Genomic DNA, 21,827 nt, shown 5'->3' on the forward strand with positions numbered 1-21,827 from the left:
ATTTTTTTTACTCTAGTTTAACTTTTCTTAAGTGATTTATCACCGTTTGTTCTAATATTATGCTCAGTATTTTGCATTTTTAAGTGAAAATCAGGAATTTTCCTACATTTAATTTACTAATCATGATTGATGTCCACAAAAGCTCAAATTAAAATTGAAAGTTATCATATGGAGGAAAAAGTGACTTTTTCAGTGAACTCTCAGTAACTGAACATAAACCCAGTGTCTCTATCCACTGTCATTGTTCCAACTCCATGGGTTTTACAGGTAAATCAATGTTGTAGAAGATGACAGTGTTTCCATGTTCACTACGGAACCTCTGAACGTCCAAATGGGTCACATCTGATGAACATGAAAAGATGACAAACTGTATTTTACGCCAATTATTTACATGGATTGGTGGATCAACAGGTATTAAACTTTTTATATCAGTAAATGATTTTGGTCGCCGGTGTGTGTCCTCATAAGGTTAAACTGGGCAAACTGGATAAGTCTGTCAGACTTCACAAATGATTCCACTTAATAGATGTGTTAAAGTTCCGAATCTGGATACATCTGTGAAATATTCATTCAATACTCTCAGTATTTTTCCATCAGTTTTAAAGGACTACAACATCTTACTTTGTGGAATGTATACTTCATTTATAGTTAAGACAAGACAACCTTATAGATCGGGTAGATTATGCAATGCAAAAAAGGGGTGTCTAAAAACAAGATTAAAACACTAAATCTAGGAAAAAGGTACTCAAAACAAGTGAAATAGCTGTCCGTGAGGCAAAATAATTTCACTTGACAAGATTTCTTGAATAAACATTGTCAAATCTAGAAATAAGCATGTCTACAGATGTATGAACACCAAAAATAAGAAATTAACTCTTAAAACAAGATAAATTATCAAACACTTCTAAATCTAAGTTTTGTTTTTTTTAAAAATCTTGTTAAGAAGCATATAATTTGCAGTGTGTGTGCATTTCCACAGAAAAAAAGGATCCCAGCACTACAGAAAATTCCTTGTTGAGTGAATTTTAATAAATAAGTTCATAAGTTGCACAACTTAAGAATACATGGATGTTTTGATGAGAGCTGTACAAAACATTTAATGATCCTGGAAGCTTCAATTACATCCACTCACACATCAATGTAAACTCAATCCTTAAAGTAAAGAAAACACCCTTTGCACTAAAAAAACAAAAACAAAAAAACAAAACAATATAAAAACTAAATATACTATGTAGCTGTTACATATTCACATTGCACATTATGAAGAGTAAGACAATGACATTTACATTACAAGATGCCACAGAAACTCCCTATCACAATGAGACTGTACTCATTTAAGACTTCCTTATAGTGCAGTGGAGCATTGAACAGGCACATCAGTTTGACATTCAATGATAAGTAGTGCAGGACCTTATATATATGTACCAGTGAATTCTGAAACTCTAATTAATGTAGTTTTTATTAACTGTTATCTGATGCCTAAATATTATTCATACTTCACTTTTTACTTTTTACTTATATGTGTCATTCCCAGGTTTTCATAAATATGACAGAAAAAGAGCAGGTTACAGTTGTTATAAATAGAATTATTGTCGTTTTTTTTTAAAGTAACACTACAGTGTTTCATCACAGCTACATTCACAGTAGTACATTAATCAAAAACCTATAAGTGCCAGCAAGACGGAGGTCCTTCCACAAAATATGAATAAAGTCAGTGATGGAGGCAGCTTTAAAACCACATAGAAGAAAAAGTGTATGTATGATCAGAAACACTGTACATTGTATTATTAACCATTAAATAAACAGTTAATTGAATGTAAATGTAGTTATAAGGAGATATGTTTTTGTAAATGTGCAGTAACATCATCTGCCTAGAACCACATCTGGGATAGAAAATAAATGTTCATAGACCGCAGGTAGATCAAGTGTTAGAAAATCTGAAAAATTTAAAAAAAGAAATACAATTTATTACCCTCTTCCTATGATTTGGTCCTTATGATTGTGAAAAGCAAACAGATTGGAAAAACAATACAGTGCCACAACAAATGAAAATGATTCATTCTACATCAGCCCAAAGGTACCAGAGGGAAAAGGATCGGTTTTCTCCCATTGATGCACATTTCACAACAGGAATGTGCTTGTGCTTCTCCACTCATCTGTCAGCTAATACTGTATGAGCTTCGTACCAAAGTAAACAAAGTAAAGTGAGTTTCTGCCCTTTAAAATCTAAATTTCAGCCATGACAGAAATGGCAATCTTTTAATTTAACAATCACAAACAGTCTGTTATAGACGGATATAGATGTACCTGTGCCTTTCCTTACTTGCAAAGTACGATACTTAATCAAAAATCCAGACTGGAACATTTTGGTCCATATGATGTGCAATAATCAGCAAGCTGTGTTGCGTTGTTGTGTGCGTTAACACAAGGGCCACCTTCTGCTGGATCATGATGCCACTGCTTGCTATGAAAAATGGAAACTTTTTGGCCCTGAAGCTGGTTTGGAACGAGACGTCATGTGACTGTTTTACGCTCACCTCGAGGAACCCATCGGTGAGTGGTGACTCTCCAGAGGACTGGTGCGAGTAGGAGACTGAGAGTCGTGACGCTGAGAACCAGTAGGTAGATCTAAACAGAGACAGAGATGGAAAAGAATATAAAGCCTGAGAAAATCTGATTATTAGATATCATGACATTAACTTGTCATCTCTACATATCAGCATTTTTAGGGTATATCTGGTATCGATGGTTCAGTTTCACAGGTCATTTGTACATATGCAAACCTTGTATTTTTTTCTGTTTTATTAGTGTATTCTATTTATATTATTTATTACTTTTATCTCTTCACACTTAATTTCTTTTTTCTTTTTGCTAGTGTTTATTCTAGTGTTTTTGTATGCAAGTGAGCTGTTGTGACCAAGTAATTTCCCTTGTGGATCAATAAAGTTCGTCTAAGTCCAAGGTTCTTCTGTGACATTATTTTATAAAATTTTGGGATTTATTTTTCTGTTGTTTTGTCACTCTTAAGTTCATTCTGTCTATTTCACATATATGTCATTCTTTGTGAAGCCCTTTGCAGCTTTTCCACAGTCTGAAACAGTTCAACTCTCCTTGGCTTGGTTTTACCCTCAGCGTGCTGCATATTCACCACAGGTATAAGACTACTTCACCAGGGTTGGTCGTCATAGTAACAGAATCAGAATACTATATTAATCCCAGGGGGAAATTATTGAAACACAGCGTAAACTATCGTTAACGTTATCTTCAGTGCAACTGCAGCAACAACTGACAAAGAGGAGATTTGAAATGTAAGTTAACATTTCCAAAATAAAATGTTATAAGTTTATTCCAGCAAAAAAAAAAAAAAAAAAAAAAAAAAAAACTTTACGCTTCAAATGTTTGGCCATTTTATCAACACAGAGCCAACTTCAAAAATTGCTTCTACATTTTCAGAGATACCCACTAGCTTGGCTCAGAGTCCCACATTATGACATATGTATTTGTCACACCAACAATTCGTGATTGTCCAATCTGTGATCTGCATGACTATACACCCACATGCACCATTATATATAGTACTAGTTCTACCTGTGGACCACGTACAGGTTCAGGAGAACGTTCAGACATCAGGACAGTCAAACCATCCTTTCGGACCCTATTTCTGGTTGGAACTACTTCAGATTAGCGTTGTGGTGTGGATGTGGGTGATGAACATTTCCAAACTTAGATCAGTGAAACACAGGAAACAGTTTTTTTCCTTTGGTCACACCCTGTTTTGAAGAATTCTGGGGTTTGATACAGAACCTGCAGATGAAGGTTTATCATCTCGGCTTCAGTTTTACATTACTGTTGGTGCAGATTTGTTTAATGTGCCTCCTGTTCTGCATATTGTCTAAAAAGAGAACTTCAGACACCGGCAACAACATTTAGAACTGCCTTTTTCTCACAGTATATTCAGTATAAAACAATAGTGCAAAAAAGGACTGTATAAAAAATATCACACAAAATACAGAAAATTGTAAGCATTGTATGAAAGCTACAAGATCAAATATTAAATATAGACCTATATACTGTATGTTAAATATAAAATTTACATATACTACTAAGTACAACAAAAACTATTGATATATGCAAAAAGCTAACTCTATACTACAGATGAGAAGTGTGTACAATAAGGACACATATATATGTATCAGTCTCACTCTCTCTATTAAATGTCACTCAGTAAGCACAGGCCGTATAGCTGCAGGTGATATGTCGGGACTGCGGGAGTAAATGTGGCATTCCTGTATTTAACTTCATTTCCCATCATGCAGCGTGGTACTGCGCTTCTGTGATTGTAAGGCAATTGTACTCCAAAACGACCAATATCTCTGAAAATACTGGTCCTATCAACTTGCTGAGATATTTAATATGGGGAAGGGACTATTCCTCAACTGTAGGTATCAAATTGGCCAGTTAAAAACATCTCAATTTGTCAGAATCATGCCGACACACACACAGACACTCTGAGACCTTCCAGTATGATGATTATGATATAGATAATATACAGCGAAGTCCATTTTTGTACCTGAAGCCAATAGTAAGATATTTATTGGACACAGCACATACGATTAAAATATAAATACAGTAAAAAAATGTATATGTAAAAAGAAAATATAAAGCATTCAAAAGTAGAGTAACCAGTTGTAGTTACTATTTTTCAAAGGTGGTACTAGAACTAGAATCTGGTCTTGAGTAATGGGAATGCAAAAAAGGTCATGTTAAGTCCAAGTGCGTCAAACTGATACATGAGGTGGAAAAAAGGAATTTGAGTTTAATTTCACACAAAAAAAGCTTATCATTACATATACATTACAAGCAAAAATACATTACAGCAAAAGCAGTAGTAGTAATTTTAAAAAGATATGGTCAAACACACACCAAATAAAGAAATAAACATTTTTATACTTTAACAAAGATATTAGCAGGAAAATAAAATTGAATTCCTGAAAGTAAAAGTGCAAAAATACTTGTTTCACCATGACAAAATTAGAAACACTGTGTTTCCATCATTCAGATTTCACAGTGTTTCTATGATTTATAACAGAAGTCATTGTGGATATCCATGTAAAGTCTAAATGTTAAGGAAACTTTAGACTTCTCTTTAGTTACTAGCTGTTCTAAATGCAGAGTATCTATGTTAATACTGTCCACATTTCATTGCACCTTTATTCTAAAGCGTATTCACTCCCTGCTGACACAAATCCCTTCTCCATTTTAAACCATCTAGTTGCAAAAGTGACTGACCTCTCTGGAGATGATGCCAGCGCGACGTGCTCGACTGCCCAAAACAAAGGAGAACTCGCTGACCTGCGCTAATCCAGCTGAGACGACCCAACGTATGTGCCGAGACCCCGGAGGTAAGATGGCCGACAACACCAGCACAGCCATAACAAACTGGAAGAGATACAAGGAATGCTGTAAAAATGAGGAAAGTAATATGTGACAAAAACATAGTGAAGCTGAAGAGGAAGGTGCTGTACCTTCATTATGACCAGTGTGAGTGTCAGCACCAGCAGGATGGTGAGTTCATACAACACGAATGTTGGGAACACATGAAGACCTGCAGCACCACACACACAACACTTTAAATATCCCAGAGAGAAGCAGCAGAATTTAAGTGATGGCTGTTAGAAACTGTGATATTGGATCTGACCGATAGAGGCGAAGAAGATGATGGCCAGGAAGTCTCTGATAGGCTCGATGCATCCCATGACCTCTGCAGTGACCATGTGACCCTGGGAGGACAGCAGAGCTCCAGCCAGGAAACAACCGAGCTCCATGGAAACGTCCAGAAACTCTGTCACCTGGAAATCAAATCAAATCAAATCTCACTTCAGTACAAATGTTTTAATATTAGAATATACATAAAAAGATGAAAATAATAAACAGTAACACATGTAGTGTATTAAAAAGGGTGATTTTCACTCTTAAATAGTAGTTGACTACAGTAGCAGAATATAAAAGTACTCAACTGAAGTGCAGTAAAAGGCTACGTTAAGACAGCAGGACTTAATGCACAATTTGGATGTTTTGGTGAAATCTGATTTTCTTGTGTGCTCATTCATATTACACATGAAATGCGACTTCTATCAGTTTTGAGTATGAACTGAATACGACCCTGAAGTGACCCGCATGTGCAAAAGAGGTCATGACGTAGGCTAATACGTGACCACGCAGGCACGCACTGTGTTCAGAGAAGTAAATCAGTTTTTTCCCGCCGCTCCTCCTCCTGGAATGCAGAATTGTGAGGTTTGTCACATTTCAGTGATGTAAAGGTTGGATAAATGTGACCTGGCCATTCAGACTGAAGTCACATTGCAAAATATCAGATACGTATTGGATTTAGGACCACATATGAAAGTGGCCTGGGTCAGATTTGAAAAAATCAGATATATGATGTTCAAAATGTTTTTAACAGATAAGATACAGGTCACAGATGGGCAAAAAAAATCGGATTTGGGCCACATTTTCCTGCAGTCTGAGCATAGCCTAAATACCCTCAAATGTTTACTGAAGTACATTAACTGAATAAAATGCTGAAAACTTTTTCTTACGTAAAACTACATAACTGTAAGCATCAAAACCTACAGAAAACACCAAGAGTAAAAGTGAAGACTTGCCTACTACAGAAATGCGTATTAACAGTTGTAAAATACTGATGGATTATTGTGTTCATACTCAAAATTGTAAAATCTATTGTGCAGACTTTTATAATAATAATAACAATATTAATAAATCCTTTTAGTAAGTGTTTTGTAAAAATACATGAATCAGCTAACTAACTTTACTAACTAAAATTACTTTTACTGAATGTAGTATAGTGTAAACTACAATATCTGTCCTGAAAATGTGGTGGAGTAAAGTATAAAGGAGAGGACAACTGAAAATATTGCATAGATATATTATTGCTTGAGTTAAAGTACTAAGTTGCATCAATCTGACTAGAAATCAATGAGCACAAACAGTTTTTTAAGAGGGTTAAATAAATTAAGACTGAGGCAGACAGCACTATTTGCAGAAAAATGGTAGAAATGTTAAGAAAAAAGAAGACTGTATAGGAACAAGGCAAAACAGTGAATCACTTAACAAGATGAAAGAAAGTCCTAACTAATGACAACAGGTTAAACATTAGTGCATACCGTCAGCATGAAAAAGACAAAAGCTGCCATCCCCAGCACCAGGATCTCTTTGTTGCCTTTGCTCTCAGCATGCAGTTTCTTGTAATAAGGGCCAATCAGGAAGGATTTGAATAACATACACAGCAGTAGCACAGCAGCCAGAGAAACCAAGACCTGAGCCAGGAGGTAGAGCACGCGGAGACTTCCAAACAGGAAGCTGTGGTGCAGAGGGAACAGCACATTTACAATGTTGTTGATGTGTATTTGTGGGAAAACTGAGAATGTGCAGGAAGAAGAATGATAATTCCTCACTTTTCCACATCTCCACTCTGTGCCTGGATCAAAGTAGGCATGACAGCAATGAACAGGCCGAGCTGAACATCTTGCATTACTAACATACCAAGGAGAACACTGCTGTAGTCCAGGTCACCTAGTGAGAAGTGCATTACAGAATAAATTACAGTAAAATATTATGATTATAATTGCGAGAAATAATTGGCTCATTTTAACTTTGAGTATATACTATGCAGTAACAATGCATGGAAATATAACGTAGACCTAGATGTCATTTGTTACAAAACGTACGTAGTATTATGTGTCTGAGTTTAAAGGGCTAGTGTATAGAATTTCAGAGGGCTTAGGAGGGTTGCATTGCAGAAACAGAATTTAATATTTCTACTTACGTTTTCATTAGTGTGTAATTACAAAAAAATAAGAATGACTGTTTTCATTACATTACAATGAGCTACTTATATCTTCAAATTGTCTCTACAGTAGTTCAGAACGGGCCTCTTTTTCATCCATATTCTACTTCAGAGAAGCAACATCCTACTCTAAAAAGCTTTAAGGTGACATACCGTGGCATGACTGTGGCACAGTATGTTTGTGGAGTTAATATCCCCATGACTAAAAAGCCCAGAACAGACAAAGCAAACACTAGTTCTCATGGACTTCTTTGCATTTTTACAGTCCCTCTGAGAGAGGATGGGAGTTGTTTGGTTGATTGTAAACTTGCAACTTTAGCACTAGATGTGATTATGTGTCCAGACACAACAGCATACCTTCTTTATCTCCTCTGCTCCCGCCTGCTAAGAAACGAGATACTAATGGTGTGCTGGAGAGGGACAGACAAGTGGAAATGAAGACAGTCTGAGTGGGTCGGATTCGCAGAACCTGTCCCCATAACAAACCAGCTCCAACCATCAACAGGCTCAGGTAGCATGAACCCTGAACTGACGTCTTCCATACCTACACACACAGTACACACTCATCAAGATATATGTTAAGTTTAAAGAAGAATAAACAAGCATAATATGAAATGTTTTCTATTGGTACAGGATATGTTTTTTTCCATATTGCACAGCCTTAAAATAGTGATCCTAAAAATATCCAGGCCTGCTGTTTACCTTCCTGAGGCGCTCAGGTGAGAACTCCAGTCCCACCACAAAAAGAGTGAAGAATACGCCAAGTTCTCCCAGAGTCTCAACCTGGACCATAGACTGTAACACAGAAAAAAACCTTGATGTGAACACACACAAGAATACCCATTAAGACTGGTTTGGCTTTTTAAATCTGATTACACATAGACACCTTAATGCTGTTAAGTCCTGAGGGACCCAGTAGGACTCCACAGATGATATATCCAAACATCGGAGGAAGACCAACCAGAGTGCAGATCCAACCACAGGGCAATGACAACATCACCACGGACACCAAGTCCTGGAAATAATGTGGAAAAAATGTGAAAAGAGGATTAATATGAAATATATAATAATATGAAAAAGGATGCAGCTATATTTCATGCTTTGGGAAAGATAGATCCAAATAAACACAAAATTTAAAAAATGGCAGCTGACCTTAATGAAGTGATGGTCTGCTCTGGGCATTGTGGAGTCTCGTGGTTTAGTCAGGACATACTGGTTATTCTGGGAGTCAATGAGCATACTCAGCCCCAGGTCATCCTCCACTTCTTTCTGCTTAGACTTGTTTTTCCTCTTCCCTCCATTCTCCTCATCCTCCTCCACTCTCAGCACTGCCTCAACATTTACTCCTTTCATCTACACAAACCAGTGTGATGAGGAAGAAAAAAAAAATGATTAGCTTTGTTCATTTGGTAATGCCTCATGCTGTTCTAAAAATCTCCCAGCTGAGTTGAAGCTTAGGGATCCTTTTAAATGACTTCAGTGTTTTGCTTTATACTGTGACCATCTGAGCCACAAATAAGGACCAGATTCAGTGAATGCTGCTTGTTTCTGACCTGTTTGTTGTTGTCAAATGCATGCTCTTCAATCTCCTCTTCCAGTCGGTCTGCTGCCTTCCTAACATCCTCCAGGATCTCATCCAGCATGGACAGAGTCTTATTCTGGGATAAAGCATTCTTCACAGCTTCCTGTTGGTGTTTCTCAGCAGCCACCAGCTCCACATATTCCTGCTCCTCCTGATGGGTGACAAAAACATGTGACATTTGCTCAGTAGATATGCCACTCCTAATTATAAATATTTACATGAGACTGCATGTGTGTTAGCTTTGGGTGGAGAATGACAGTATAAACTGTATAATAATGTGAATTTTATTTCACAGACAGAGGAAATGTTTCATATTCGGACATTAAGGACTGGCAACAGATATATGGAAGAAGTAAAAAAAACAACAACAAAAACAGGTACAGTTACTTTAAAGTGGTTATTTACATTTTAATATAAATATTATGATCAAACTCATGTCCCCAATACTGACATATATTTCATCATTGGATAAATAGTAAAAATCATACATTAAACCTCTCATGGACATTCAATGCCGTCAGCTGTGTTCCATGATTTTCCGTTACATCAGACATACACATAATAATAATAGTAATAGTAATACTTCAGTATTAGTACTTTATAATATGTGTGACTTTTATCATCACCTTTATGGCTGCCTCCCTGAGAGCTTCCAGCCTCTGCCTACTGCTCTCCTTCATGTTGACCACGTCCCTGTAGTCGCCCTGCAGTGCCCTCTGCAGGCTGTGCACCGCTTGAAACACCAAGTGCTCGCTCTCATTCAGCTCCTTCTGGAAAACCTCTAGAGTATGAACCTGAAGGAAAGAAATGAAGAAACCATATTGTAAATAAATCTTTTTTTTTTTTTTTTTAAATGCTTTTTTTTTTTTTTTGAAAAGCCTCAACTGAGTAGACACAGACCACTTTTGGGAAGATTAAAGAAGGCTCATTTATATGATTTATTAAACCACTCTTCAATTTAAGATGTACATCTGACCATTAAAAGACCTACTAAACTAGAGCTCAAACTATGTGACTTTTATTCAACTGATAAAAAAAAAACTAAGCAGCAAAAATGTTGTTGCTTAAATTTAAGAATTCACACCTTTTCAGTTTTATATCACTACTGAAATTATATCTTATAGTTTTAAACTATTGTTTAAAAAGTGCAGTGTCACTGGATAATCTAGTTACAGATGTTATGTAACAAGGCCATCTCTATTTATGCATTTATGTGACATCTGAACTGTACTGTACTATGTTCTGAATACGTATTGTTACTATAGTAAAGTACGAAGATTTCCACATATTATATTACACACCTTGTACTGTGTAGCCTATGAAATAGAGCTAAACAGAGCCAAGTAAATCTCTGTGGTCAGTTTTTGCTCCATCTGGCACTTATTCTTGGTCCAGTACCTGGAAGTGCCTCTCGTGTTCTGAGAGAGCCTGGTCTCGACCAACAGCATCTGCAGCTGCTGCCAGCTTCTTGACAACCACATTCTTCTGATGCAAGAGGCCCACCAGCCGTTTGCATTTGCCGGCCACCCAGGTGTGGCCGTGTATAACTCCCTTGGTCCGATAAAGCTTGAGGGCATGCTGGGCCACCTGGTCCTTCTGCAGCACAGCAAGTGCCCCCACCGGGCCAAGGCACAGCAGCAAACATACAACCTGCATCCAAAACTCGAGGCCTGTCTACACTAGAGTGTGGGGATGGATGAAGAGGAAGAGACCTAATGATTGAAACAGAGAGAGTAAGAAAGAATCAAATTAAAACTACCCAAAGAAGAAAATAATCTACATTTAAAATATGAAAAGACTGCAGAGAAGGAGTCAGAAGGGAGAGTATAAGGCACTGTAATCCTCTGTGTCCTGAAATATTTCTCTAAACAAGAGCCACAGCCTTCACAGGCCATGTACAGGTAAGATTACATTTCTTTTTCTCTGAGCCAGTGTGCACTTCAATACCATTGCAATCTCAAGAGACAGTATGTTCTTCAGGTTGGGTGCGGTCCTGTCTTAACAGCTTTGAAATAACAGCTGTGCATACACACCTGTTTTCTCTCTTTAATGGCTACTTCAAGTGGCCAATGGCACCTTGTAGTGCTGTGTAAAATGCACTTTACGTGACTGAGCATGTTTTAATTTTGCTTTTCTGCACATTGCAAGCCCTCCTTAGTCCGACATTGTGCTCTATCTTGCACACAAATGTTTTCCTAAACCAGCATTATGCCTGCATTAATTAACTCACACCCAAGCTGGTCCGCACCTTTGTGAGCATGAGTCAAGCTGAGTGATGTTTATTTTCCAAACTCCTCCTCTGTCCTTCCTCCTAAGATTGGACTGCAGCCACTTTGTTACTGTTGCGGGAAATCAATAGCAGCACTGTGTGGAGCTTGGCTGCTGAAAAGAACAAGTATACACAGACACACACACACACACAGAATGACCTCAGTCGCCATCAGACTTTAGAAATTTCAAACATGATTTTGAGACATTTGATAGAGCATATATTGAAATACGTGGCAGAAGAGAGGAAAACTAAACTGAGATGAATGTACATGCAATTTAAACCTTACTCACACTGAAAGGCTAGCTTGTTTTTCCACCTAAGCTGCTTCTGCTGTAAAAGCCAATATTTCTGTACAACAGCTTCATCTCACAATCAGTAATGAAGTCATGTTTTGGTCCAGTTTTGAGGCATTTATACTCTACTTCGTTATTTTCACACATTTAAGACACATTGATTCTACATAATTTTGGAAATAATTACTGGAGCAGTGTGACATAGTAATGAAAAGTGTGTTTGCTTGTGTGCAAATGTGAGGCACATATCCTGTGTATCCTAAATAAATACCCTAACTATGTGAAATGTTTAGGATACTAATTTGCTAAAGAAATGAGCTGCATTAAAACAATTCCTAGAACAGAAAATGAAATGTCAAGTCAAGTACAGAAAACCACAGGTATTACTACTTACTAAGAAATATATATATATATATATATATATATATATATATATATATATATATATACATCCAGAAAGGACTTTCATAATTAAGCACATTTAGGTAATATCTGTGATTTCTTGTGTTGCTTGCTTCTTGTAACACTTACACCTCTTAATACACACATGCAGTATAAATAACGACGACAAAGTAGCATATATCTTAATTTTTTCAATATGAATGACAAAATAACGCCTTCCAAGTGATAAATATTACAATACACTCACATGCCAGACACAAATGAAAGGGAAACACTAATAGATGATAAAGTTATTCGGACAGATGGTCGGTCCAAATAGAGAAACAAATTAGAGTACAGCTACCTGAGAGATATCTGCACCGTCCTGCCTCTGAACTCCACACCAGGATCGCAGAAGAAGAGAAACAAGAAGAAGGGAACAATCAGGCTGTTGTACACTACCACTACCACCACCGACACCCCTCCTCCCCTGCCACATAGCTGAAGCCAGCGTCGATGCAGGCGTTCACCGACTTTCTTGGCGAGCAGCAACTTCATGTTTATACCGACCTCTAACCGTCGCTAACATTGTCCCTGCTAGCAACTGGAAGCTAACCTTCCCTCGCGCAGGTATGTAGCGTTACAAGTAGAGAAGGAGAAATGTCTGTTCAGGGTTATAGTTTTAGTGTGTATAAAGTTTAACCTGCCCTGTGTTCTGGAGCATTAAGTAATACTTAGTTAGTCCGCAAATTCCTCGGAGCTGTCAGACCAGCTCCAGCCAGCTGAGTCCACATACACTCCCATGACACAACACTCAGTTCACCGCAACTTTAAGCTAACATTAGCCAAACTGACTTCGTTAATGACAACAACGTTTTGGAGACACTCTACCAGTACCTGTCACGCAGTATCACTGACACAAACTGATAAGACACACAAAAACTGCTTTGTTTTCAGAATATAATCGTGTCGATGTAACTTTGATCCATCTTAACATTACTTCCGAAACATCTTTAACGGCTTTGATATGGGAGTTGTAGTTTTCAGTTGTTTAATTTTATTAGCTTGTTAGTGTCAAGTGCATCTAACTTTGGCTCATTTACTGCCCTTTTTCTTGTAAAAGGTTAGCTAACAGTGAACATTATTCCTCAGTAACGACAATGTAACTTCTACTACTGCGAAACACCTTCGACTGCCTTACCTTAAACCTGTTGTATGTGTGTGTGTAGTGTCATTGGGAGATTGAATATAAAGTTATTTAGTGACCTTTTTTTTTCTTAAATATTTCCAAGTTAGTTGTAATTGTAATAAAGAAAATACTTTAGATAATCTATTTGTGTGTAAACAACAAGCTAAGGCTGTGCAAGTCACAGGGCCTGTTGAATTGCTGAGCTGCAGGACTACAACTCCCATGTATGAACTGCCCTGACACTGGCGCAGTGGGTTCGCGCATGCGCATGTCGGATAATTGGATATCAAGTTGGCCAAAACAGCGGGTGATAAAATGGTAGGTAAGACTTAAAATTAGAAACCGGGACATATTATTGTCGCATTCAACAAGCACAAATAGCGATAACAGGTTTAAGGTAAGGTCAGGGGACACACCGGGACGGGGCATAGCGGTGTCCTGCACCAAGTGTCGCATTGTCAGGCAGATGTGTGTCGGTAATATTAGGAGAAATGGAAGGTCAGTGTTGGCATATTTTGAGATCCGATACCCACGCTCGGGTACGCACATTTCCCTTTTTGGTAACTTGCCTATGATGACCCGGGTCAGGAGGGAGCCTGCTTGATCACCCCCCCTCCTCCTCCTCTTCCTCCCCCTCTTCCACCTCCCCTCCAAAGTGGGTCGCTAAACACTGGTCTGTCTCGGTGAATTTGCTGTATGATCATCGGGTGGGTCAAGTCTGATGTGCAGTCCTGCAGATGACCGGTACATTCACACAGCGACGCACTTTTATTGCAAATTAAGTCTTTATCGCAAGTGCCAATGGGTCCATTCCTCTTGAAAATACTTGAACTACATGCTGGTGCACACATGGTTAATTTTTTTTTTTACGTTTTTACAAGCGTTTGTGACATCCGATATCCTTTTTGAGGTTATCTTACAGCTGTGTTTCTTTTAAGGGGAACAACTTTTCTGATGGGAGGACTAAAGTCCATGCACCGTTTTTATTAGATGTTCTGAAAGTTTAATGTGTGCATCTGCATACACCCATAGACTCTGGTGGTCCTCAAGGTCCTAGTATGTTTGGGTTGTAGTCTCTTTTTTGCAGTTTGTTACAGTGCAGTTGCCATTTAAAAACAATAAGAAATGATGTAGGCAGGTAATAAGGCAGTAATCCAGTACAGAAAGACTGGTTTGGTGTCTGTTCAAAACTGGTTGCAAAAATGCACATGAGGTGGGGGTGGTGATCTGGGAGGTTTAACCAGTCTTGCATTTACCTGTGCATTCGTTCACCTCTGCGTTCTGTCTACAGCACAAGTTGAAGTCATCACAGAAGGACAAGGTTCGGCAGTTCATGTCCTTCACGCAGGCAGGGGAGAGGACAGCACTGTACTGCCTGACACAGAATGACTGGAAACTAGAAGTAGCCACAGATAACTACTTCCAAAATCCAGACCTCTACTATAAAGAATCCATGAAAACCTCAGTGGACCGCAAGAAGCTGGAACAGCTCTACAGCAGATACAAAGGCAAGTATTAGGCCTATAGACCAACCAGGGTTACAGTAAAGAAAGCAAGACTTACTTATTTCTCATGCTTCTTTGCTGTCTTTACAGACCCTCAGGATGAGAATAAGATAGGCATTGATGGGATCCAGCAGTTCTGTGATGACCTGATGCTGGACCCAGCTAGCATGAGCATACTCGTAGTGGCATGGAAGTTCAGAGCAGCCACACAGTGCGAGTTCAGCAGGAAGGAGTTCCTGGATGGCATGGCTGAATTAGGGTAAGCACCATTCATACTTTTGTTTTATACCACATGAATACCACAACTGTTGATTGTTATGCACTAAAGGCGGGGTTTAGCTTTAGCAATGAGTACCAAAGCCAAGTGAATGTAAAATTAATGAAGAGAGCATCAAAACTATGAAAATATAGTTTTCCAGCCCTAATAGTTGCAGTTGGTTCACAGTGAACTTATTTAACAAGTCTTCTTCTTTTGCTTTTGGATGTTACCATTTAGTTATCATCTGATTGAGCTGTTTCTCCATTTTTGGTTGCAGATATGACCTTCATAATTGTGTGAACTTTTTTACTCAAAAACTTAACATTTTCTTGCAAGGGGATACCAAACCCACCATCCATGCACCTAAAAATGCAAAAGATAGCACTTGATCCTCTGAAAATGTTGGAAAGATCTTGGATAAAGGTGATATTCATACAAAGGTTTCAAAGAAGAGATTTCTTGATTAGAAGCTTAGGTCTGGGCAGCTTGGAGATTCAGCTCCACTACTCATATCAGTACATCTTTGGAAGTTTGAGTTATTTGTTTCCATTCAATGTCTCTTTCAGCTGTGACAGCCCTGAAAAACTCAAGGCAATCCTTCCCAGACTAGAGCAGGAGTTGAAAGACACAGGAAAGTTTAAAGACTTCTATCAATTCACCTTCAACTTTGCCAAGAATCCTGGCCAGAAAGGTCTGGGTAAGTAAAATAATCTCTTAAATTGTTTTTGAAATTCAGAAGAACTAGTTTGCATATTTGTGTAAACAGATTTTTTTATGTAACATAATCATAATTTTTTTCTGATCTAGATTTAGAAATGGCTGTGGCTTACTGGAATCTAGTTTTGACAGGTCGCTTCAAGTTCCTGGATCTTTGGAATCGTTTCCTGTTGGTAAGTGTAGCTAAAATTCAGATTTTAATTGAAAAAATAATCTGAAAATGATCTCTGTAAAATAGTTGATAGTTGAAATGCTCTTTTATAATAAAATATAATTAAGTTTCAGTTTAGGGTTTTATTAAGTCTAATACAGGGTGCAGTGCATAAACTGCATTTCTTTTTCACCTATTCTTCCTATTCTCCTTACTGTTCTGCATTCAGGAGCATCACAAGCGGTCAATCCCCAAGGACACATGGAACCTCCTTCTGGACTTTGGCAATATGATTGCAGACGACATGTCAAACTACGACGAGGAAGGTGAGCTTATTAAAGCCAGTAGGATAAATGAAATCCATGAACTATACAATTCAGTGATTAAATCCATGTTAAACGGCAGAGACAGTCAGTGGTCACATGATAATCCATATGATATGGCCTTGCATTCTTTAAGTAGGTTGTTGGTGCTTTGACACCTATATCCTGATGGTAAAGTTTGAAGCAGCTTCACAATTTTTTCATCCAGTTTTTATCTGTTTTAAGTTTATGTAGCATTAATTTTATACCTCATTCTGGAGACAGGACAAAACATATGAGTAAAGATTATGTGTTGCTAAATGCCCAACCAGCAGGGGGCATCGGTGAATTCCACAGCCCCCACCTCACCCAGGTTGATGTGTATCATGTGTTAAATAACATGATGATGTGATATAATACGTTGTTGCGTCTTCTCTTGTCTCCTCAGGGGCGTGGCCTGTCCTCATAGATGACTTTGTGGAGTTTGCTCGGCCGATTGTGACGGGTAGCAAGATCACCATGACATAGTGTTTGTTCCTGCTTTATGCAATGGATGGAGTTTGTGTTTCTCCCAGTTTTTTAGTACAGATTTTTATACAAATGGGCCAAAAAGAGACTCCTTCTACATAGGCCTGTCTGCAGCTTATTGTCGAGATTGTTCTTTCAACAGCATGAGATGCCTTGATGGAAGAGTGATAATGGGAAGCGTAAGGAGATTGGAAAGGAAAAGAGGACATCATTTATTTTTAAGTCCAAATGGACAGGCTTTTGAGTTGCAATATGGAAACGATGGGTACCCTAAAACTCATCAGTGGTGAGAGCGGCCTCAGACTGCTGCTGTGGACTTGGCTCACTAACTTGCACCCTTGGCACAGTGAGGAGGGACAGTTACAGTGAGCTTTCAGTGCTCACTGAAAATTAAGTTATAGATGCAGTAGGATGTGGCCTCTTCACATGTAAATTATGAATGGAACAGTTTGTTAAAATCTGCATGTTTTCATCAGCTAGCGTGAAGCGATGCCATAGATGTGGATGAGGAAATAAGGAGGTTACTTTCACTGATATTTGGAATGTGTGGCTCTCTTACAATCACATGGAGAGAGGAAAAAGCTTGTTTGGTATTGTATGTTTGTGTGCGTGCGCATATGTGTGTGTGGTGTTTTGGGGGTTAAACAAATTGCCTCTTTTGCGATAAGATGGTACATACTTTAATTTTTTTGTTTATCCTAAGAAACTAGGGTTCAGCAAAAGGTTTTTATTCAAATTACACAGAAAAGTATTTTTTTGAGCACCAGCAAAAGTCACTAATGTCACAGTTAAAGCTAGTCATAGGAAGCAGAATAGGAAAACTCTAAGATGTTCTCTAAAATGTGCATTTTAGAGAACAGGTTGCGACATGTGTGATCATAATTTCCTGATTTTTAAATGCTATTGAGTTAGGTTCTGGTCGACTTTAGTGGTGCGGTTTAAAACTGCTGTACACAAAGAGACTGACTGGCACATTGCTATTATCCAGCTGATGACTTGCCAATTCAACAAACTGCACTGAGTTACACTTTTTCTGTTTTAGATAAGACATTTGTCACTGCACACAGCTCCAGAGCTATTCAGTTTACTTGACAGTAGGTTTCACTTAGACATTTTAGCCTTTTTTTTTTTTTTTTCTTAAATGGATCCCAGCCAAGAGTATTTTAACTGTTTGTTTACACTGTCTGAGGTTTTTGTGTGTCGCTAACTTGTAGGTCAATGGTGACATGTAACACTGGCTTTTAAGTGCAAAAGTGAAGAACATGTCACCCTGCTGATTTTTCTGCCACCTTTCAGTACCTCTTGAAATCCTGCAGTTCTGTACTACATAACAGCAGGATATAAACATGATTAAAACAGACCTTTTTGAGCTTGTAGAGGTCAATGCAGCGTTGTAAACTACGCTGTATAGGTTTATATGCAACTTGGCTGGAGTTTAACAGAAAATAGAGCTGAGGTACTTGTTGCTGAGCAGGTGTTTCGGTATTACCATGCTATCTGTTTTTCATCTTTATAAATCCAGTATTCAGGGTTTTCTTAGAGGTGTTAGGGTTTGGGTGCTGTTGAAACGACGCCAATTTGCATAATTTACGCCTATATTATTACAATATTTATAAAATAGCTCATAGAAAAGCAAAAGGAATCAGACTTGAGGAGTAGAGAAATCTCCATTATTGTATGTGTTTTGAAGTAATAAGAAAAACCCTAAATATCTATTTGAAAGAACATGGCAAGGTTCACTGTTGTGTAATGTTCACACACAACCACAGATAATGCAGAATCCATGCAACTGACAAACATTTAAGCTCTCATAATTAACATAAGTCAGTGTTAAATTATAGCAGTATGCATGAATGTACACTAAAAGAAACTGGGGTGAATTAGGTTGTTCATTACAGCTTTGGAAATAATCACTGAACCATGACAAGGGAGACAAAGTCAACATTTGCCATGCGTTCCGTGTTTTCTCCTGTGCAAATGTGAAGTAAAAATCGCCAAAAGAAGCATGAAATGTTCGCTTTACAAATTTAATAAACAACTGGGCTGTATTTGAATGAATAAATGACAACAAAAACTCATTTCCAGAACCCCTGTCAGCTAAAACACAAGTCTGCATAAGGTAAAGATAGTAAGATGGGTGATCGCTTATGATCTGACATTATTCTGGAGCAGGAAAGTGAGACATAATTCCGAACATAAAATGGTACATTTTTATTTTTCAGTTGTGTGATGGAGTGTTTCTTTTCAAGCAGATCATTCTTATCAAAACAGTATTATTTTTGCTGGCAAAGAACAGGTAATGACAGAATATCATGTTTTATCACAGAAACATACAGTATGTTGTTTTTGTTAAAAATAAAAGATTGCCAATAAAGCATGTTGTTTTTAACAGCCTGGTCAATGTGTTTTCATTCATGAATAAATGAGCAGTAACTAAAGTAAGGAGACTGTAGATGTGGATTTACCTGATCCTGATCAAACAGCTTTAGTCTGACCAACTTTAAGAAGCTTTATGTCATTTTGTTCAGCTCCACTCAGTAAAGTAGAAGAAAAACACAAAAGAAACTGTTGAAAATGAGCCTGTGTGACTATATCTGGTGCATTTACATGATGGACCAGAAAGTAATGTTACTTTATGTTCCCTCTCCCTTCTTAAATTAAACACCAAAACTAACATGTTCTGCAGAAAGGACAACCATTGTATAACAGTATATTTTCAGAGACTGATTTGTTTTTTTTGTGGTGCAGTGAGATTATGTTAGACAGCATGTTATTATTATTACCCCGCCCCCCGAAGGAGAGGTAAGGTGTATTGTTTTTGGTTCAGTTTGTTTGTTAAGACTCTAGCAGCAAAACTATTGGTTGAATTCATACCAAACTGGGTTTATAGATTGCCAGTGACCCAGAGTAAATCTGATTACATTTTGGGAAAAGTAGGTCAAAGTTCAAGTTTTGATTAATTTTTCTTAGCTTTTTTTTCATCTCCCATTTACTTATAATGTGTGACATTTGAAATGTCTATAAAAATGTCAATTTAGTTTCAATTTATTTCAAACCTGGCACATATATAGAGGCAATGGACTCTATGCACAACCCCACTACTTCCTGAACTTCAGGTGGGTCCTTTATTCCCTGTCTTTCATTACACTGGGTTACAAAAAAATGTTTTTTGCAAGTTGTCTAGGTTTTTTCAACTGAATTAGGACCATTTTGCGCCGCTAAATCCAAAAATGACATTTGTTTTTTTCAATCAGGTCAGGTTTTTTTGCTAATTTGATTCTGAAAAATTTGATCTTCTCACAAAATTGATTACATTTTTTGTGACTTTATCAGTTGATTTTTTATATAGTTCTCACCCAAAATAGGTTTTAAGAGAAAAAAAAAAATCATTTGATCACTTGATTCCTGTCAGGTACAATGGTGTATTCACCGCAGATGTAACAAAATACGTCAGGCTTATTTTTGCAAGATCTTCTAGTCGAAGCCATTTCATTCACCTGTAATATTAAAAAAACCATTAATCATAACTTGGCAAAAGTGAAATCTTCAGAACTCGTTTATTGCAAGAAATATGAAAGAATTTTGTATCATATGATGTGAAAATGCCCATAAATGTAAGCAAAAATGTTAAAAAGCCAATATGTAGCATAGTTCAGAAAGTTGACCTGACTGAGCAAAATTAATGTGATTTTTGGATTCAGCACACCAGAATTATCCTAAATCAGCTCAAAAAACTTCAACAATAAATTTGTTGTTGACCAGTGTTATTGGACACACTGATTAATCCAGGTGTGCCTAATCAATCAATTGTCCCAACAAGTAGCAGACACACCTGGATTAATCAGTGTGTCCAATAATGAAAGACAGGAAATAAAGGACCCACCTGAAGTTCAGGAAGTAGTGGGGCTGTGCATAGAGCCCATTGATACGCTGACATCTGTACACACACACACATCAGCTGGATCGATGCGAGGGGCGGGGTTTGTTGTGCGTGGAGGCACTTGTGGTCTGACCCTGTTGTTAATCATGTATAAAAAATAAATCTAAAATTATAATAATAATAGTAATAATAATAATAACAACTGAATGAATTATGTTAAACAGTGATGGACAATAGAATAAAATTCTACTCATGTAAACTTTAGTAATTTCAGTGACTAATAATTTATTTTTGCTTGAAAAAAAAAACCAAAAAAAAAAACTGAAAAAAACATTGAGGAGAGACCCTTATTATCTATGATGTTGAGGTCCGTAAAAGAAATAAAAAAAATAAAAAAATAAAAAAAAATCATCATTTTATATATTATATTTATAAAGTTAATATAGACACAACTTTAGGCAGTTTAAGAAAACAGAATACATGGGTTGTATCAGAAATGACCAATGTTAATGACAAAAGGATTACAGAAACAATAGAAAAATTAGAAGACTGTAAATTAAGACCAAGAAATTAAATCAATCAGATTAGCAATTAAAAATATTTATGAATATATGTTGTTTCATCAAATGCATATTTATAGAGAAGTTGATTTTAGTGGAAAAAAATGTGAACATTCTCACAAAACTCCATTGTTGTGTGTTTGTAACGTATGCATCAGCTTAACAGTTGTTGCTTCTCTGGTTGCATTCCTGTTGCATATCATCATCATCTGGAAAAGCTTTGTCTTCTGTTACTGGGAATGATGAGCTACATCCAGAAAGACAAAAGGGAAAAAAAATAAATGTATATGAGAAAAACAACGTGTACGTAGGATTGAGAATGCACACTGTTGTCTACAAAG

General features: G+C 37.3%; 2 protein-coding genes across 13 annotated transcripts; one reads left to right on the forward strand and one right to left on the reverse strand.

Annotated features, from left to right (window-relative positions):
- Nucleotides 1-1,007: 1,007 nt before the first annotated feature.
- tmco3 (transmembrane and coiled-coil domains 3) lies at nucleotides 1,008-13,767 on the reverse strand. Of its 10 annotated transcripts, none has more exons than XM_030121558.1 (16): nucleotides 13,597-13,767; nucleotides 12,760-12,786; nucleotides 11,698-11,828; nucleotides 10,848-11,161; nucleotides 10,076-10,243; nucleotides 9,421-9,600; nucleotides 9,020-9,220; nucleotides 8,754-8,882; nucleotides 8,570-8,662; nucleotides 8,225-8,411; nucleotides 7,476-7,593; nucleotides 7,185-7,380; nucleotides 5,699-5,849; nucleotides 5,526-5,605; nucleotides 5,290-5,439; nucleotides 1,008-2,628 (listed from the first exon to the last, which is right to left on the reverse strand). In XM_030121558.1, the coding sequence occupies exons 4-16, from the start codon at nucleotides 11,103-11,105 to the stop codon at nucleotides 2,515-2,517; spliced, it is 2,025 nt and encodes a 674-aa protein (XP_029977418.1). In that variant the 5' UTR covers nucleotides 11,106-11,161; nucleotides 11,698-11,828; nucleotides 12,760-12,786; nucleotides 13,597-13,767; the 3' UTR covers nucleotides 1,008-2,514. The 10 variants fall into 10 exon arrangements, with proteins under 10 accessions (XP_029977418.1, XP_029977411.1, XP_029977425.1 ...); XM_030121551.1 differs by having other exon boundaries at nucleotides 11,698-11,831; XM_030121565.1 differs by lacking the exon at nucleotides 13,597-13,767 and adding an exon at nucleotides 13,293-13,539.
- Nucleotides 12,895-19,437, forward strand: dcun1d2b (DCN1, defective in cullin neddylation 1, domain containing 2b). Of its 3 annotated transcripts, none has more exons than XM_030121611.1 (7): nucleotides 12,895-13,025; nucleotides 14,876-15,092; nucleotides 15,180-15,348; nucleotides 15,915-16,045; nucleotides 16,156-16,238; nucleotides 16,446-16,542; nucleotides 16,967-19,437. In XM_030121611.1, exons 2-7 carry the CDS (start codon nucleotides 14,918-14,920, stop codon nucleotides 17,044-17,046), a joined length of 735 nt encoding a protein of 244 aa, XP_029977471.1. In that variant the 5' UTR covers nucleotides 12,895-13,025; nucleotides 14,876-14,917; the 3' UTR covers nucleotides 17,047-19,437. The 3 variants fall into 3 exon arrangements, with proteins under 3 accessions (XP_029977471.1, XP_029977461.1, XP_029977480.1); XM_030121601.1 differs by lacking the exon at nucleotides 12,895-13,025 and adding an exon at nucleotides 13,818-13,902; XM_030121620.1 differs by lacking the exon at nucleotides 12,895-13,025 and adding an exon at nucleotides 14,308-14,328.
- Nucleotides 19,438-21,827: the final 2,390 nt, after the last annotated feature.

This window comes from Sphaeramia orbicularis, chromosome 3 (genome assembly GCF_902148855.1).
Source record: "Sphaeramia orbicularis chromosome 3, fSphaOr1.1, whole genome shotgun sequence".
Lineage (NCBI taxonomy): Eukaryota > Metazoa > Chordata > Actinopteri > Kurtiformes > Apogonidae > Sphaeramia > Sphaeramia orbicularis.

Bases quoted from the DNA above. Each gene is read 5' to 3' on its own strand.
- dcun1d2b (XM_030121601.1), top strand. The intron at 16,046-16,155 runs GTAAGTAAAATA...TTTCTGATCTAG, and splicing joins TCCTGGCCAGAAAGGTCTGG to ATTTAGAAATGGCTGTGGCT. The intron at 16,239-16,445 runs GTAAGTGTAGCT...TTCTGCATTCAG, and splicing joins TTTGGAATCGTTTCCTGTTG to GAGCATCACAAGCGGTCAAT.
- tmco3 (XM_030121582.1), bottom strand. From the start codon at position 11,105: ATGCAGGTTGTATGTTTGCTGCTGTGCCTTGGCCCGGTGGGGGCACTT. The intron at 10,244-10,847 runs GTACTGGACCAA...TCTTTCCTTCAG, and splicing joins AACACGAGAGGCACTTCCAG to GTTCATACTCTAGAGGTTTT. The intron at 5,606-5,698 runs GTCAGATCCAAT...GTGGTGCTGCAG, and splicing joins CATCTTCTTCGCCTCTATCG to GTCTTCATGTGTTCCCAACA.